The sequence below is a fragment of the Pseudoliparis swirei genome, chromosome 21, assembly GCF_029220125.1.
Source record: "Pseudoliparis swirei isolate HS2019 ecotype Mariana Trench chromosome 21, NWPU_hadal_v1, whole genome shotgun sequence".
Taxonomy (NCBI): domain Eukaryota; kingdom Metazoa; phylum Chordata; class Actinopteri; order Perciformes; family Liparidae; genus Pseudoliparis; species Pseudoliparis swirei.
Genome location: NC_079408.1, coordinates 4,394,165 through 4,410,657, shown reverse-complemented (window position 1 = coordinate 4,410,657; position 16,493 = coordinate 4,394,165). Strand labels below are relative to the sequence as shown.

The following is a 16,493-nucleotide window of genomic DNA, read 5'->3' as shown; positions in this document are numbered from 1 at the left end:
GATAAAAGTTGTCAAGTTGTTTCACTCTGTCTTTTACAGACCAAACATAATAACCAAACAAACCCATTAATTAATAAAGTAAAAGTAATGGTACAGTGTGGTGTTAGTATACTTACAGGTGCACATCAATACACGACCAGTACAACTGTTGTCATCGTACCTCAAAGTTCATTAATATGATTCAACAAACAGAAATGTAGGTCAACTGGTTTAAATCTCCACCAGAATAAACTGTTCATGCAGGAATGCATTGTTATGTTTCCTCTTGAAGACTTCTATAGCTTTAGAAGAAATATCCTCACCCTTTATTGGAAATCTATGTAAGCATTTCTAATAAAACGATACTTACAGCAAATGCCTGAAATAACACAGCAATACCAAAATACATCTTATTTCCCCCCTATGTGTTATCCACAAGGCCAAATCTACAAGATTTCACTCATTCAACTTTATTATTTGCCATAAAATGAGCAAATGAGACCGCTACAAAGAGTTTGATCAAAACATATGAACATAACTTTATCTGACAGCTTCACATATCTCTGTCATCACACCCATTGTGGGTGTGGCAATGTGGCCATATATACCTGGAGCACGCTTCAGGTTTCAGGACACGATTACCGGTGGCAACGCAGTAGACAACATGGTCATTTGACTTGGAAAAAGGTAAGAAACATTTTAATTACGCTTGAAGTTTTAAATAGACTAAAAAGATGAGTGCTATTGTAATATATATATATATATATATATAGTGGGGAAAAAAATATTTAGTCAGCCACCAATTGTGCAAGTTCTCCCACTTAATACCAAAGTTCAATACCAAAGAACTTAATAACTTACTTGACACCTTTGGACTGTATCAACATGTCTCCGGGCCCACCCACAATCGGGGGCACACTTTAGATTTAATTATCACAAAGGGTTGTAAGTCATCATTTCTTACTGCTATTGATGTTGCTTTGTCCGATCATCTTTGTATCTTCTTTGAAATGTCCATTATTCCTGACATTCATAGTAGATCGAAAATTGTTAAAAAACGATATATCAATGAGAATACTTGCGCACTGTTCATGGAAACTATCTCTCTGTCACCAGCTTTCACCTCAACCTCTGTTAATGGTTTTCTAGATAATTTCAATGCTAAGATTGTGAATGTTATAGATACCATTGCACCTGCTAAGGTTAAATTAATTTCTGGTAAGCAAAAGCACCGTGGAGAAATGCTGCATCTGTAAAATCCAGAAAAAGAGTGCCGGAAAGCTGAGCGAAAATGGCGAAAAACTAAACTCCAGATTCACCATGACATCTTAAAAGAGACTTAATCTTTACAATCTAGAACTGAGAAGTGCTAGACAATCCTTTTCTCTGACATTATTAACAAAAACATTAATAATGCACGCACTTTATTTGCCACTGTTGATAGGCTGACTAAACCCCGGCACCAATAGCCCTGAACTCCTATCCACTGATAAATGCAATGAGTTCGCTTTCTTTTTTAGGGATAAAATTCTAAACATCAGACAAGCCATAAATATTTCCATGTTAAACAAAAAAATGATATCACCACTACAGTCACACAAAAGTAGTTTAATAAACATGACACAGTTTAACGCAATTGACTACAAAACTCTGGAGGAAACTGTGCAACTTCTTAAGCTATCTACCTGTTGTCTTGATCCTTTGCCCACAAGCTTTTTTAAAAAGGTTTTTACCTGCTTAGCAACAGACTTACTGCAAATAGTTAACAGCTCTCTCCAATCTGGCATTTTTCCAAAGGCTTTGAAAACAGCAGTTATTAAGCCTCTACTAAAGAAATGTAACCTAGACGCTACTGTACTTAGCAACTACAGACCTATATCAAATCTACCCTTTATAAGTAAAATAATAGAAAAGGTCGTCTATCAGCAACTTAGCAACTTTTTAACCTCAAATGGTATCTTAGACAAATACCAATCCGGATTTCGACCCCATCACAGCACTGAAACTGCTCTCACTAAGGTTCTAAATGATATTCGCATAAACACTGATTCTGGCAAAATTTCTATCCTAGTGTTATTGGATCTTAGCGCTGCATTTGATACTGTCGACCATTCAATACTTCTAGACAGACTAAAAAACTGGGTTGGACTCTCTGGTACGGTCCTAGACTGGTTCAAGTCCTACCTACAAGACAGGGACTATTTTGTCTCCATTGGCAACTATGTATCTGAGCGGACTAACATGACGTGTGGAGTTCCACAAGGTTCAATCCTTGGGCCTCTTCTATTCAACCTCTACATGCTCCCCTTGGGCAGAATTATGCAAAATAACAAAATCGCTTATCATAATTATGCGGACGACACTCAACTATACATAGCTCTCTCACCAAGTGACTATGCTCCCATAGACTTACTGCGTCAGTGCACAGACCAAATCAATGATTGGATGTGCCAAAATTTCCTCCAACTAAATGAAAATAAAACCGAGATAATTGTGTTTGGTGCTAAAGAAGAAAGGCTGAAAGTTTGTGCTTATCTGGACTCCCTTTCTTTAAAATCGAAAAATCAAGTCAAAAATGTAGGTGTTATAATTGATTCGGATCTGAATTTTAATACCCACATCAAATCAATAACAAAATCAGCCTATTACCATCTAAAAAATATAGCAAGAATTAGAGGATTTATGTCCAAACAAGATTTAGAAAAACTAATTCACGCCTTCATCTCCAGTAGGTTAGACTATTGTAATAGTCTTTTTTCAGGTCTCCCCAAAAAAGCACTTCGACAGCTACAACTTATTCAGAATGCCGCTGCCAGAGTCCTAACAAAGACTAAGAAAGTTGAACACATTACACCAATTCTCAGGTCTCTGCATTGGCTAACAGTACGTCAGAGAATCGACTTCAAAATACTGCTGCTCGTTTATAAATCTCTAAATGGTGTAGGTCCAAAATATATCTCTGACTTGCTTTCACCTTATGAACCCTTTAGGCCTCTTAGGTCATCTGGGGCCGGTCTGCTAACTGTTCCCAGGGTTAAAACAAAACATGGTGAAGCAGCATTCAGTTATTATGCCACACACAGTTGGAACAAACTTCCGGAAGAGCTTAGATCTGCACCAACTCTTATTACTTTCAAAAACAGGCTAAAAACGTTTATGTTCTCCATTGCCTTAAATTGAATCTTGTATTAATCCTGAAATAATAAGACAACGACAGAAGGAATGATTCTTTGCACTTAGATTTTTATTTTTATTTTTTATTTTATTAATCTTCTTTTATGCTTTTATGCCTTTTTAAATTGTTTCTTTGATGCACTTTGTATTCCTCTTTTTTTATTTCTTATTCTTGATTTATTTTTTGTAAAGCACTTTGAATTGCATTCATGTATGAAATGTGCTATATAAATAAACTTGCCTTGCCTTGCCTTGCCTTAAAAAGATGAGAGAGGCCTGTAATTTTCATCATAGGTAGACCTCAACTATGAGAGACAAAATGAGGGGGGAAATCCAGAAAATCACATTGTCTGATTTTTAAAGAATTAATTGGTAAATTCCTCAGTAAAATAAGTATTCTCATCCTCATTTTGTCTCTCATAGTTGAGGTCTACCTATGATGAAAATTACAAGCCCCTCTCATCTTTTTAAGTGGGGGAACAATTGGTGTATATATATTTATATATATATGTGCAAATATACAGTATATATAGTATATACTGTACATATATATATATATATAAATATAGATACATATACAGGACTGTCTCAGAAAATTAGAATATTGTGATAAAGTTCTTTATTTTCTGTAATGCAATTAAATATTAAAAGAAAAAAGGCTATTAAAAGAATAAAAGAATTCAGTTGATTTGTAATGAATCCAGAATGCATGACATTTTTGTTTTTTTAATTGCATTACAGAAAATAAAGAACTTTATCACAATATTCTAATTTTCTGAGACAGTCCTGTATATGTATATTTATATATATATGTACAAATATATATATATATATATATTAGGGCTGTCAATCGATTAAAAAACATTTAACTAATTAATCGCACATTTTGAAATTCATTAATCGGGATTAATCGCGATTAAAAGTTAAAAGTTCATTCTTTTTAAAGACAAAACTTCACACAGAGCTGTGTTTTCAAAGAGGCTCCTACCTATAAAGTGCCAGCGAGGTATTTAATATTGTGGATGATAAATTGTTTCTTCAGTGAAACATCAGATGAGTAAAAAAAAAAAGTATATTGAGACCCCATTGGTCCTGTCATCTTTAACACTGAACAGCAGAACCAGTGGCCTTGGGAACTGACTGACATTCACATATGTCCTGTTCACCCTCTGGAGGCGGGGCTCATTTTATACATTTTACAAACAAATTTAAATTCACCTTTTAAATGCGTTTTCATATGACACATACCCACGTGTTCTACATCAAACATTCCAGAACAATCTCAGCTCTATTCAATGAGGCACATTGTCCTCGCGCCGTGTTCTCTGCTCTCTGACTGACAGGCTGCTATAGAGCCTCACCCGTGAGGTGAGAGGTCCTTTGTGATTTACTGAGTGTTCATTGGTTGTTTTTTTCCCAAAATGTTGACAGACAAACGGATTGACCAATCACGTTGAAGGTTTCGTGTGACGAGTTCTTTCCGCGCCGCGTCCCCCGACACGTCGCCCCTCCGTTTCTCTGTGTATCAGAGGGGGAGACGGAAGGAAGGAGGAGCAGGAGGAAACCCGACTGATTCATCCACGAGTTAAACTGATGTATGCTCCTTATTTTCGCGGAGAAATAATTGTTTTAAAAACGGAAACAGTGTTAAACCGTACTGCCGCGGTTTGACACTCGGTTTGAGTGTAAAAACTTCAACGAACACCGGAAGTAAACAAAGTTGCGTTAATTGCGTTAACATATTTTAGTGCGTTAACCAGTGTTGGGAGTAACGCGTTACAAAGTAACGCGTTACTGTAATTCCACTACTTTTAGCGGTAACGAGCGTGTAACGAAGTATTTTTTTTAATCAACTAACGCAGTTACAGTTACTGAAATTTAAATGAGTTCGTTACTCGCGTTACTCTTTTGTGAAAAATGAACACTTGCATACAAGAAGACAAGCTAGGCTACTTTAGCTGCTTCTGATCCGACATCGCAGGACCTTGGTGGCGCAATGATATTGTAACGTCTCGGACGTTATGGACTGATGACACGGAGACGGGGCGACGTTATTATTCCTCCCTTTATTGGGCATCCACCAACACAGACAGCTGCTCCTCTCGGCTCAGCAGCTCGAACATCAACGGTATCCGTCAACCACCCTTAACTTCCGTTTTCCGGGAGGTTAACCCCGCCTCCCCTCTACTCCGCCAATCACAGGCCCGCCCCCTCGACCAGCATCACGGTGCCACACTGTGATTGACAACCACCAGTGTTGCCAGGTCCGGTTTCCCCGCGGAATTGGGCTACTTTTGAAGTGTTGCCGCTGGTTGAATTTTTTGTCCGCTGGTTCGGGTAGACCTATTCTGCATGCAAATTACATGAATATCTTTAAATAAAAATCCATATTTTAAATGAAATAATTTATTTATACCCAAATCCTACCAAACTGACTCCAGATCAGCACGACACGACACATCCGCACACAGGTGAGCACCCACCCCCCCCTCAATTATATGCAGCACCTCAAGGCACCTTTGTTTTCTCTTAATTAGTGTTAATACTGTAGGCCAATCACTTTTATTTCATTGGGCCTAATGTGGTAAAAAAAAAAATGTTAAATGACTGAGACAGTTATTTTGTATTAAGTTAAGTATTAAAAGGGACTTTTGTACGACTGCTTGATTTGAAGGCCTGTTGCCCTGTTGATTGCAATAAATAGGTCAACAACATATGTTTATTGTGTTTGACTGTTCAGTACTGTTCATTACATTAAAAAAGCAGACATAAAAGTAACTTAAAAGTTACTTTCCCGAGTAACTAATTACTTTTGATATACAGTAACTAGTAAAGTAATTAAATTACTTTTAAAAGAAGTAACTAGTAACTATAACTAATTACTAATTTTCAGTAACTTGCCCAACACTGGCGTTAACGCGGCCAAATTAATCGCATAGATTAACGCGTTAACGCTGACAGCCCTAATATATATATATACTAAAAAAATGAGTGCTATTGTAATATATATATATATACAGTATGTATATATGTACAAATATATATACATAGTATATACTGTACATATATATATATGTAAATATAGATAAATGTATATTTATATATAGATATATTTACGTTTTTATATATACACTACCGTTCAAAAGTTTGGGATCACCCAGACAATTTTGTGTCTTCCATGAAAAATCACACTTTTATTTATCAAATGAATATAAAATATAGTCAAGACATTGACAAGGTTAGAAATCATGATTAATATTTGAAATATTAATTTTGTTCTACAAACTTCAAGCTCAAAGGAAGGCCAGTTGTATAGCTTATATCACCAGCATAACTGTTTTCAGCTGTGCTAACATAATTGCACGGGTTTTCTAATCATCCGTTAGTCTTCTAAGGCGATTAGCAAACACAATGTACCATTAGAACACTGGAGTGATAGTTGCTGTAAAAGGGCCTCTATACACCTATGGAGATATTTCATTAGAAACCAGACGTTTCCACCTAGAATAGTCATTTACCACATTAACAATGTAGAGAGTGTATTTCTGATTAATTTAATGTTATCTTTATTGAAAAAACAGTGCTTTTCTTTGAAAAATAAAGTCATTTCTAAGTGATCCCAAACTTTTGAACGGTAGTGTATACAGGACTGTCTCAGAAAATTAGAATATTGTGATAAAGTTCTTTATTTTCTGTAATGCAATTAAAAAAACAAAAATGTCATGCATTCTGGATTCATTACAAATCAACTGAAATATTGCAAGCCTTTTATTCTTTTAATATTGCTGATTATGGCTTACAGCTTAAGAAAACTCTAAAATCCTATCTCATAAAATTTTAATATTTCCTCAGACCAAGTAAAAAAAAAGATTTATAACAGCTGAGTGTTTGTCAAGGCTCAGGAAACCCTTGCAGGTGTTTCGAGTTAATTAGACAATTCAAGTGATTTGTTTAATACCCTACTAGTATACTTTTTCATGATATTCTAATATTTAGAGATAGGATATTTGAGTTTTCTTAAGCTGAAAGCCATAATCAGCAATATTAAAAGAATAAAAGGCTTGCAATATTTCAGTTGATTTGTAATGAATCCAGAATGCATGACATTTTTGTTTTTTTAATTGCATTGCAGAAAATAAAGAACTTCATCACAATATTCTAATTTTCTGAGACAGTCCTGTATATATATATATATATGGCAATGATAACTCAAAATCTACTTAGGTTCCGAATTAAATTATGTGTTTTCCCATTGAGTGGTTCTCAAACTCTTTCTGTCGCGCCCCACTTCAGAGGAAGAAATGTGTTTACGCCCTGAGCTCGGGCAACAGCGGAAAAGCCAACCTCAATTCATGCTAAATGTTGAGCTCTTGTTTTGAAGAGCAACAGCGTAAAAAATGTGGATCTCACGGAGAATGTCGTTTGGCAAAACGCCAACAATAAGAAAGTCTTGGCCATCGCACAAGCACAACAAGCATAACTTGTTAACGGCGTAAACATGTCCACGAAGGTACAGGCATTGCAACATTTATTTATTTATCAATCAGTTAGTTTTATGTCTGTGTACTTTGAACTTGTGTAATATTTCCTCAATAAAGGTATTTCTGCATTTCCTCCTGCGCCCCACCTGTAGTACCACTGCGCCCAACTAGAGGGGCGCACCCCACAGTTTGAGAACCACTGCATTAGCCCAGTAGCATATTCCAAAATAACATACTTTTCTATTCTTTCTTTTTTCTTTGGCATTGATTGAGAAAGTGAAAGTCCGAGATGGCGAGAAGACCCGCCGAGTCACTGTTGGATGTTCTCTCTCCAAATCCATTCGAAGGAGTGACTTCCCCTGCAGATGTTCTTCATCAGACAGAGGAAAACTTCTACAGAGGGGCCCCACCCAGATGGTTCAACTTTTACATCAGCGACCAGAGAGTGGCCGATGGCTCCGGAACTCCCTTCATCAAACGAGACGGATACAACGCACTCGTGCAAACAGTTCAACTGAAGGGAAAAACCCCGGGAATAACAATTGTTAAACTGTTCCACCAGCCAGGGTGCGGGGGCACCACGCTGGCCATGAAGGTGCTGTGGGACTTGAGGAAAATCTTCACGAGCGCCGTTTTAACCGACTCGGCCTCAAACACCACAAATATTGCAGAGGAGGTTGTCCAGCTCTTCAAAGATGGCAACCGCAAGACCGTGCTGCTGCTGGTGAACAATATGCAGAGGTTGGAAGCTCTGCAAGAGAGCATTAAGATCGAGATGGCCAGCCGAGAGATGCACGTCGACTCCCGCAAGGCTGCGGTGATTATACTCAACTGTGTAAGAAAGGACGCAGTTCTAACGACGTCCCATGTCGTCTTCCTACAGAAAGTACTTTCTAAAGATGAGAAGATAAAATTTGATGAGAAAAGAGATGAGCTTCGCAAAAGGTACGGGGATAAAAGCAAACAATTTCACGGCTTTAACATCATGCAAACCAATTTCTCCAAGACTTACATCCAAGAGGCATGTGCTGTTTTCATTAACACCACAACAGCCGAAAGTCCACAGATGACCCAGCTTGATGCCTGCTTGTCCCTGCTGAATGCCTACGTACCGGGCTCATACCTCCTGGAGTCTCAGTGCTTGGACTTCTTCAAACACGGCGACTACGCCCACGGAGACTCTCCCCTGAAGGAACGAATGAGCACCTTCGGCCATCTCATCATCACATTCCAAGAAGATAGAAGTTCTGAAATGAAAGTCTGCATAGCTCACCGTATGATAGCGCAGCATTGCACTGAACTGTTGGCCGAGACCGGTATGACCAGAAGTGAAACGGCAAGTTACCTGTTGACTCATTTCAACAGCGATGAGTTGCCTTCATTTTTGGTCAGTTTCATCAAAGACATGCTGACCAAGAGAGAAACAAAACCCAACGAAGAGGACCCAGGCAATGGAACATGGATCATTGAGGACAATGAAAGGTTTTCTAGGCTGATTCTAGACATTCAAAGTGTTGAGCGTCAACTTGAGTGTGTGAATGTTCTAGTGGTGGCGTCAGAAAGGTTTAATCGGAATGCATTTTTTCCACAAGCACTTGCTCGTTTTTATTCCATAGAACTAAAAAACTACATTAAGGCTGAAAAGTGGGCAAAGATAGCAAAGCTCAGATATCCCCAAAGTTCCTTCATTGCTGATACACTGGGCCAAGTCTATAAGAACCAATTGAAGAACCAGAAGCATTGCGCCAAACCAAGAGCCCTTTTGGAACTGGCCTCAAAGGCCATTGAAGCTTTCAAAGATGAAGAAAGACTTGCTGAAAATGAAAGTGGGACGGAGACGAGAGGAGATGGCACTACCAAAATCTCAAAAGTTTTTAACATCCACGGGCAGTTTGGTTACTTGGATGTCTGCAACCTTCTGTACAAGAAGCTTGTGAGTCAGGACGATACTTGGAGAGAAGTTCTCACAAAGAAGGCGCCCTTGAACTCGGTCCTGAAATCCCTTGGAGACGCCGAGCACAGCAGATTCAAGGTTCTAATAGACGGCCTCAAAGACGACATTGAGAGAAAATGCGCATTCTTCGATACATATCTGACTTATTCAAAGCCAGAACAGAAAGATGATCCCGCGTACATTTCCAAAGGCACCTCAGAGTGCTACAAAAATTTTGTCGGGAACTCCCCGTCCAAGGATTTCAAGGCAGAAGGCGCGGCTCTCATCCAGAAGCTCAAAGAAAACCTGGCGGACACCTCCGCCGGAGTGCTCTCGTGTCTGGACCGAGAATGCAAGGAATCGGACCTCAAAGAAATAACGACATGGTGGGAGAAAATCTTTCTTGAGAAAGAATCCGTCGTCGCTCTGGCCAACTACATCCTCGCTCACATCATGTTGAGGAACATGGAAGCCGAGTTACCTCTCGACTGCAAGCATTTGGATGCATTCAAACAGAAAATGCCTCGGATCCCCAACCAATCGCCCGAGCTCCACATGTTGGTCCTCCTCCTCTCCTGGCCCACGGAGAGTGAAGCCAATTGTGTCCTTGATCTGAATCGATTGATCCACAACATGCACTGCTCTTACGAAGTTACATACAAGGCACAGTTTCGATCGAGGTACCTCCGCCCCCTGTTTTTCATTGGAAATGGTGAAGGTCTGAACAGAATTGTTCACAGAAAGATCCTTGAGCAAAATGTGCAAACAAGACAAGATTGGACCAGAGATACGATTTTCCAAGATGCCACGGTCAAAGCTCGCCTGGTCAGAGTTCAAGGGGTGGTGCGAAACTACCGAGTCTTCGCAACAATTGGAGGTGCGGCGATTGAGGTTCATGCAAACATCCAAAACTGCCTCTGGAAAGCACAACAAGTTTCCTTTTACCTCGGATTTACCATCAGAGGTCCCGTCGCGTTTGACATCCAGACAAAACCTGGAGCCAAAGATAAGAAAGGTAATATACGAGAAGTTAAGCATGATTAAACATCTGGCAGAATCTCACAAAGTAGTTCCAGGCTTTAGTCTCATGCGGGGGGTTTTAACAGTATTGTTGCATTAGGAAATATTATTAAGTTATTTTTCCTTTCTGCGTGCACCACTTATGAATTCCTTTTCCATGATACTTGTTTAGCAGAAGAAATCTCAGGGGAGAATTTTTTTATTGGCTCAGAACCCGAGCAAATAAAACCAGACGATACCACTGGAGGTAAGTAACACACAGAAATATAAATTCTGATTGAGAAACGATGAGAGGTTTTTCACGTGGTGAATTCACCATGTATTCACGGTTTGTTTTGCTAGGTGGTCATTTTGTGGATCGCCATCGGACACAACTGGTGCAGAGCGTGAGCGACACGCCATTCGTCCTGAAGAAGCTCGAGGACGAGGGCTAGATCTCGGAAAAGAACTCCGAGTCGTTGAGATCCTTAAACGACTCGCAGAAACAGATGAGCGGCATTCTCCGGTGTCTGACTTCCAAAGGCAAAGACGCACTCTGCAACATCCTGAAAGGGATGAGGAGCATGAGGCCTCTCATCACCGAGCTCGAGGAATCCGAGGAAAGGAATGTTTAGAATCTGGGAGGAGTCGTCTTGCTTTTTGCCGTCTGGCTTTTTCCGAGCTTTTTACGTGTCGCTAGTTCCGAAAACGTGCCGAGTGGGCCGCCGCCTGTCAAAATTATGATTGGGATATTTTAATAATTATTTTAGGTGGTGTTTGGTGTTTGAATTGTGTTGAAATGGCTCACTGATTCTTGTGGCCCAAGTTGGGATCTTTAATTTGATGTACAACATCAATATATTAGCTCTGCCCCTAAGAAATATAATTTTGCCCCTGATATCACTTGAAAAAAATGCCCCCATAATTTCCTCTAATAATGATAATTTAATAGCGTTTTTTTTGTTCTTTGTTGTGTGTCCTTTCTGTATTGCCTGTACTAGGTACGTACACACAAAAAATCAATAAATACAATTTTGAATTGAAACAAATAAGATAGAATTGTTAATAGTTGTTTAAATAACAAGAAATAACCACAAAGAAATAAAAGAAAAATTTAATATGATTGTCTGATTTATGTCTTTTGTTTTTTGTTCAAATAATGTAAGAAAACACTTTGAATCTGTAGACTACTGCCTAAAAGTCTTATTGCCATTTTTATGACAATTGCTCATATACTGTAAGCCTAAATAAGTATATTTATTATTTTTGAACAAAAGATGAAATGTTATTTCAAAAATTGCCCCCAATTTTTTTTTTTATGCCCCTGGATTTTCAGTCAGTAGTGGAAAAAATGTTAAATTAATTAAAGCCAAAACTGTCAAGAATTACACTTTTTAAAAATGTGTATCTCTATACTAGTTTTAATTCCATAAAGTTTAATTATGTTTTATTTACCTGAAGGAGTAAAAACAAAAAGCCACCATCAGTATCTTTTTATATAATTTTTTGTCTACTTAAAAATAAAAATACATATCTGTTAAGGTAGAAAAGTGCAATACAGGTGTAGAGATATCTTCTTTTTTTCTTTGTGCACAACATTTACTCTTAAAAGGAACAGAAGTTGATGAAATCTGAATGTGTAAAGTTATTATTTAATATTTTCGATGCAAATTATCACGTTTCATGGCATTCAGTAAAGAAATGTCAGAGAATAAAGAAAGAAAATCAAGATGTCTGAAGGAGGCGTGTCCTTGTGTCCTAGTTGCTGATCTGAGCCATCAGCCCCTCCAGGTCTGGACGACCTTTGAACCTCGCTTGGAAGTCGGCCACGGTGTGCTGAGGGGGAACAGGAAGTGACATCGTTATAAGCTCATCGTCGAAAAAACAGAATATGTTGTGCTAAAAAGAAGAAGAAGAAGGTGGGGGAGGAGAAGGAGAAGAAGAAGAAGGAAGAAAAAGGGCGGAAAAAGAAGAAGGGAGGGAAGAAGGGGGGAAGGAGAAGAAGAAGGAGAAGAAGAAGGAGAGGGGAGGAAGAAGGAAGAAAAAGGGCGGAAAAAGAAGAATAAAGAAGAAGGGAGGGAGAAGGAAGAAAAAGAAGAAGAAGAAAAAGGAAGAAGGGGGGAGGAAGAAGAAGAAGGGCAGAGGATGAAGAAGAAGGGCTGAGGATGAAGAAGAAGAAGGGCTGAGGATGTAGAAGAAGAAGAAGGGGGAGGAAGAAGAAGAAAAGGAAGAAGGGGGGAGGAAGAAGAAGAAGGGCAGATGAAGAAGAAGAAGGGCTGAGGATGAAGAAGAAGAAGAAGAAGAAGAAGGTTTCGGATGTCCACGAACATTGAGGAACTAACTGAGGTTAAAAGTGCTTCAGTGTAATGTGCTCTCATCATCATCTTCATCATCTCACCTCCTTCACAGAGAGCTGGACTCCCTCTGGTTGGTTCTTCAAGAGGACGTCGATGAACACGGGACACGCCGCGGAGTCCAGGCTGCTCAGCTGGGGGGATTTGTCATAATTTCTCCAAAACAAGCGCCGCAGACAGGAGGAGGCGGGGCAGACAGGAGGAGGCGGGGCTCGTTTTCTTACCTGGATGACTCGCCAGTGCGTCTTCAGGACGGAGTCCACAAACATCTTGGTGCCCTGCTCCGGCATCAGCATGACCTCCGTGCTCTTGGTGGGCAGCGCGTAGCTGCTCATGGGGAACAATAGAAACAACAATAGAGTCGTCTTTTCATCTACTTACGAGGACATCAGAGTTATTCTGCTAAAACATAGACAATAAAAAAGTCTATCATGCTTACAAATTACATATTTATTTATGTGGAATAGTTTTGACAAACTTCTGCTTTACTTTTATATGAAATAACCAATTTTATTTTCGTTTTTTTGTTTCATTCCGTCTATCTTTTATTATTTATCCTATTTTTTACCCTTTTTTTCTCTAAATATGTATAAATAAAATGAGCATAATCTAAAAAAATCTGCACATGTAATGTCAACTGTCTGAAAGACATCTGTAAATGTCGAATTGATGCATACTTTGAATATAAAAAAATATAAGAAAGAACCAATTCCATAACAGAGTTACACATCTACACCAGTGTTATATCTTGCCTTCAAAATAAAAGTCTCATATTTCACCCGCATCCATTCTGACCATCATCTCTAAACAATAAAATCTAATTCATTCTCATGCATCAGACAAATTATCTCTTACCCATATGCTTTACAATACATTTAACCTTAATATTCTATTTATCATATATTTCTGTATGTATTAATTTAAAACATAAGACACACACACAACTACTACCACCAAAACTCCATTCGACTCTTCACACCAATGACGTTGCCATGGAGACCAGGACTGGCTTTGCTTTTAACGGCTGGAGAGTGTTACCTAGCGACAGGGCAGAGCCCCCCCCCCTCCTCCTCACTTCAACTCCAACCTTCACCAAACCCTTTCAGAATAAGAGCCCCAATGAGAATTATTGACACAGAAACACACGCACTCACACACACGCACACACACCTTTCTGCCACCTTGATGCCGAGCCGGTTGCAGAGGTTGTGTATGTACTGGGCGTAATGCTCCACCAGCGTCATGTCGTAACCCGACACGTTCACGTTCAGAGTCGCGTATGCCGTGTCCGTCTCCGCCAGCATCGCTTTCATCTGCTGTTTGTCTTTCTTTTTCTTTGGCTAGAACAAAAAAGAAAAGAATAATAAAAACATTAAGACAGACTTTAACTTTTAAAAAAATTTGTAATAAATACCGGACACATTTTAAGCCCTTTATGAAGCCTCTCCGTAAGTCGGCATCGGACGCAGACTTTTCCCAAGGGAATTACCCACAATTCATTGCAATGCGATGTTAACCAGTGGGGGGGGGGGGTGTTTACACAACACTAAGGATTAAAGACATACCATGAAAACACATTCAAATCAGATGATATTTATTCAATTGGTATAACATTTTTGTAATTTTTTTGTGAGCAGTTTAGACAAAAAGAAGTTTATAGATTATTTGAAATGACTGGAGTCTGGAAGACGTTCAAATCTGGGAGTAAAGAAACGGCGTCACGTTGCTGGAAGCGTCGGCACAATCGAATCCCGGCCTACGCGCCGCTCGAGAGCCGGAATTTGCAGAAGGACATTCATTTTTTTCCTTTGAAAAGATAAAGTAAGCTCACCGCCTCTTTGGCGATTAGATGTCTCCACCTGCCGATGCCGTTCGTCGGCATGGATCTGTAGCGCCTCTCGTTCTCAGACGCTGAGAGAAGGAGAAGAAACATCTGTCAAGTTAGAAGAAGACTTTATGAAACACGCTACCCGTCTCCGGCCTCGAGGAAGACTCACCGCCAACGGGACGCTGGACGCACGGCGTGGCCCTTTAAATACAAACAGGAAGTGTCAGAAACGGGAGAAGCAGAGGATTCATATCACTATGGTCACTTTGTTTTATCAGGGCAAGGGTTAATAATCTATAATCTGCATTCTTGTGGTTTAACGAGTTTATCAAACTCCATCTCCCAATATCAAAACAAGTTTAACAGGAAGAGAAAAAAGAAGAGAAGTCAGAGAATCAAAAGTCTTAAATAAACAAAAACAAGAGGAAAGTGAACATTTTAAAGGCTGATTTGACGTCAACCTTCACAATAAAGTTCTCGGAAAAAGAAGAAGAAAAACAAAAAGAAGAAGAAGAAGAAGGAGGGGGGGAAGAAGAAAGAAGGAGAAGGAAGGGAGGAGGAAAAAGAAGAAGAGCAGAGGATGAAGAAGAAGACTTACCGGCATAACGCAGGCGCTTGGTTGAACAGGGACGCCTGCAACTGAAGAAGAAAAACAATGACTTCTCTCTCTCTCTCTCTCTCTCTCTCTCTCTCTCTCTCTCTCTCTCTCTCTCTCTCTCTCTCTGTGGTTCATATAATTGAATATACATTGTTGTTGGATTGCACTCAAAAAAATAATCCAGACATTACTTGTGATCAGGATGATTAATCGAAAGAAGAAAGGTAATGAATCGATTGGTCCATTCAAGTGGACTGGAGCTGCTGTTAGCTCGTTGTTAGCATCGTTATTGTGACTGTGACCTCTGCGGGGGAAACGCGTCACTTTACGGGAGAGGAAACTCAAACGGACATCGTTACCTTCCGGAAGACGGCGTTCATCGCTCAGCCTCTCTGCCGGTCGGTCTTTAACGGGAGACACGCGCTGGCGGCTCTCGTGGGTTTCAAAACATCAAAAATATCCGCACGCCGACTGTCGCGACTGACCCCGGAAGTACTCACGGGGCGGAAAGTAATGCGTCCGGTTTTACGTCAGTGTCGTAAAAACAGCAGAACGAAAGCTCCGGGACGGCTTTATTTTTTACATGTATATTAAAGTTGCATGTTATGTGAATAATGGATTATTGCATTCATTAAGTAGTTATTTTTAAAAAAATTGAACTTTTGGCCTATTTCTTTTTGTATATGATCCTAAACGTATACGTTTTCATTATGATGTCACTTACATGTGATATTATCTATATATATTATCGACAAAGGACAACTCGACAGCTTTGCACATTTCAACAGGCTTTATTATTATAAGTACTTTTATTAATATTGTGAATAGTTTGGCCCCTCCAAAAAAATCTCATCAGAAAAAAAACTACTTTTAACATTCAAATATGCCAGGCCTTTCATAGCATTTTTTTTTTAGTAAAGTGCAAAATTCCTCATCACCTGAAATTGATTTTGAGATTACATTTCTTCTTATATTTTTTTAAAACAATGCATGAACTGCTTTTAGACATCATAGTCTTTGTTGAAAGTTAATAAAACTTTGCATTTATTTTTCTAAATGTCATGCAAAGCAAACAAAACTTATTAAAGTATCCACACACACACACACACACACACACACACACACACACACACACACACCCCTTCTC

The 16,493-nt window shown here is 39.2% G+C and overlaps 2 protein-coding genes across 2 annotated transcripts; one reads left to right on the top strand and one right to left on the bottom strand.

Annotated features, from left to right (window-relative positions):
• Positions 1-7,918: 7,918 nt before the first annotated feature.
• On the top strand, positions 7,919-11,690 carry sb:cb1081 (sterile alpha motif domain-containing protein 9-like). Its single transcript, XM_056443117.1, has 3 exons — positions 7,919-10,582; positions 10,760-10,834; positions 10,930-11,690. Exons 1-3 carry the CDS (start codon positions 7,924-7,926, stop codon positions 11,019-11,021), a joined length of 2,826 nt encoding a protein of 941 aa, XP_056299092.1. The 5' UTR covers positions 7,919-7,923; the 3' UTR covers positions 11,022-11,690.
• Positions 11,691-12,198: 508 nt separating this feature from the next.
• LOC130212029 (39S ribosomal protein L48, mitochondrial-like) lies at positions 12,199-15,843 on the bottom strand. Its single transcript, XM_056443118.1, has 8 exons — positions 15,706-15,843; positions 15,347-15,387; positions 14,918-14,949; positions 14,752-14,831; positions 14,091-14,260; positions 13,145-13,247; positions 12,965-13,054; positions 12,199-12,402 (listed from the first exon to the last, which is right to left on the bottom strand). Exons 1-8 carry the CDS (start codon positions 15,724-15,726, stop codon positions 12,325-12,327), a joined length of 615 nt encoding a protein of 204 aa, XP_056299093.1. The 5' UTR covers positions 15,727-15,843; the 3' UTR covers positions 12,199-12,324.
• Between the last annotated feature and the right edge of the window lie 650 nt (positions 15,844-16,493).

Bases quoted from the DNA above. Each gene is read 5' to 3' on its own strand.
- sb:cb1081 (XM_056443117.1), top strand. From the start codon at position 7,924: ATGGCGAGAAGACCCGCCGAGTCACTGTTGGATGTTCTCTCTCCAAAT. The intron at 10,583-10,759 runs GTAATATACGAG...ATACTTGTTTAG, and splicing joins TGGAGCCAAAGATAAGAAAG to CAGAAGAAATCTCAGGGGAG. The intron at 10,835-10,929 runs GTAAGTAACACA...TTGTTTTGCTAG, and splicing joins ACCAGACGATACCACTGGAG to GTGGTCATTTTGTGGATCGC.
- LOC130212029 (XM_056443118.1), bottom strand. From the start codon at position 15,726: ATGAACGCCGTCTTCCGGAAG. The intron at 15,388-15,705 runs GTAACGATGTCC...TTTCTTCTTCAG, and splicing joins TGAACGCCGTCTTCCGGAAG to TTGCAGGCGTCCCTGTTCAA. The intron at 14,832-14,917 runs GTGAGTCTTCCT...TCCTTCTCTCAG, and splicing joins CGTCCAGCGTCCCGTTGGCG to CGTCTGAGAACGAGAGGCGC.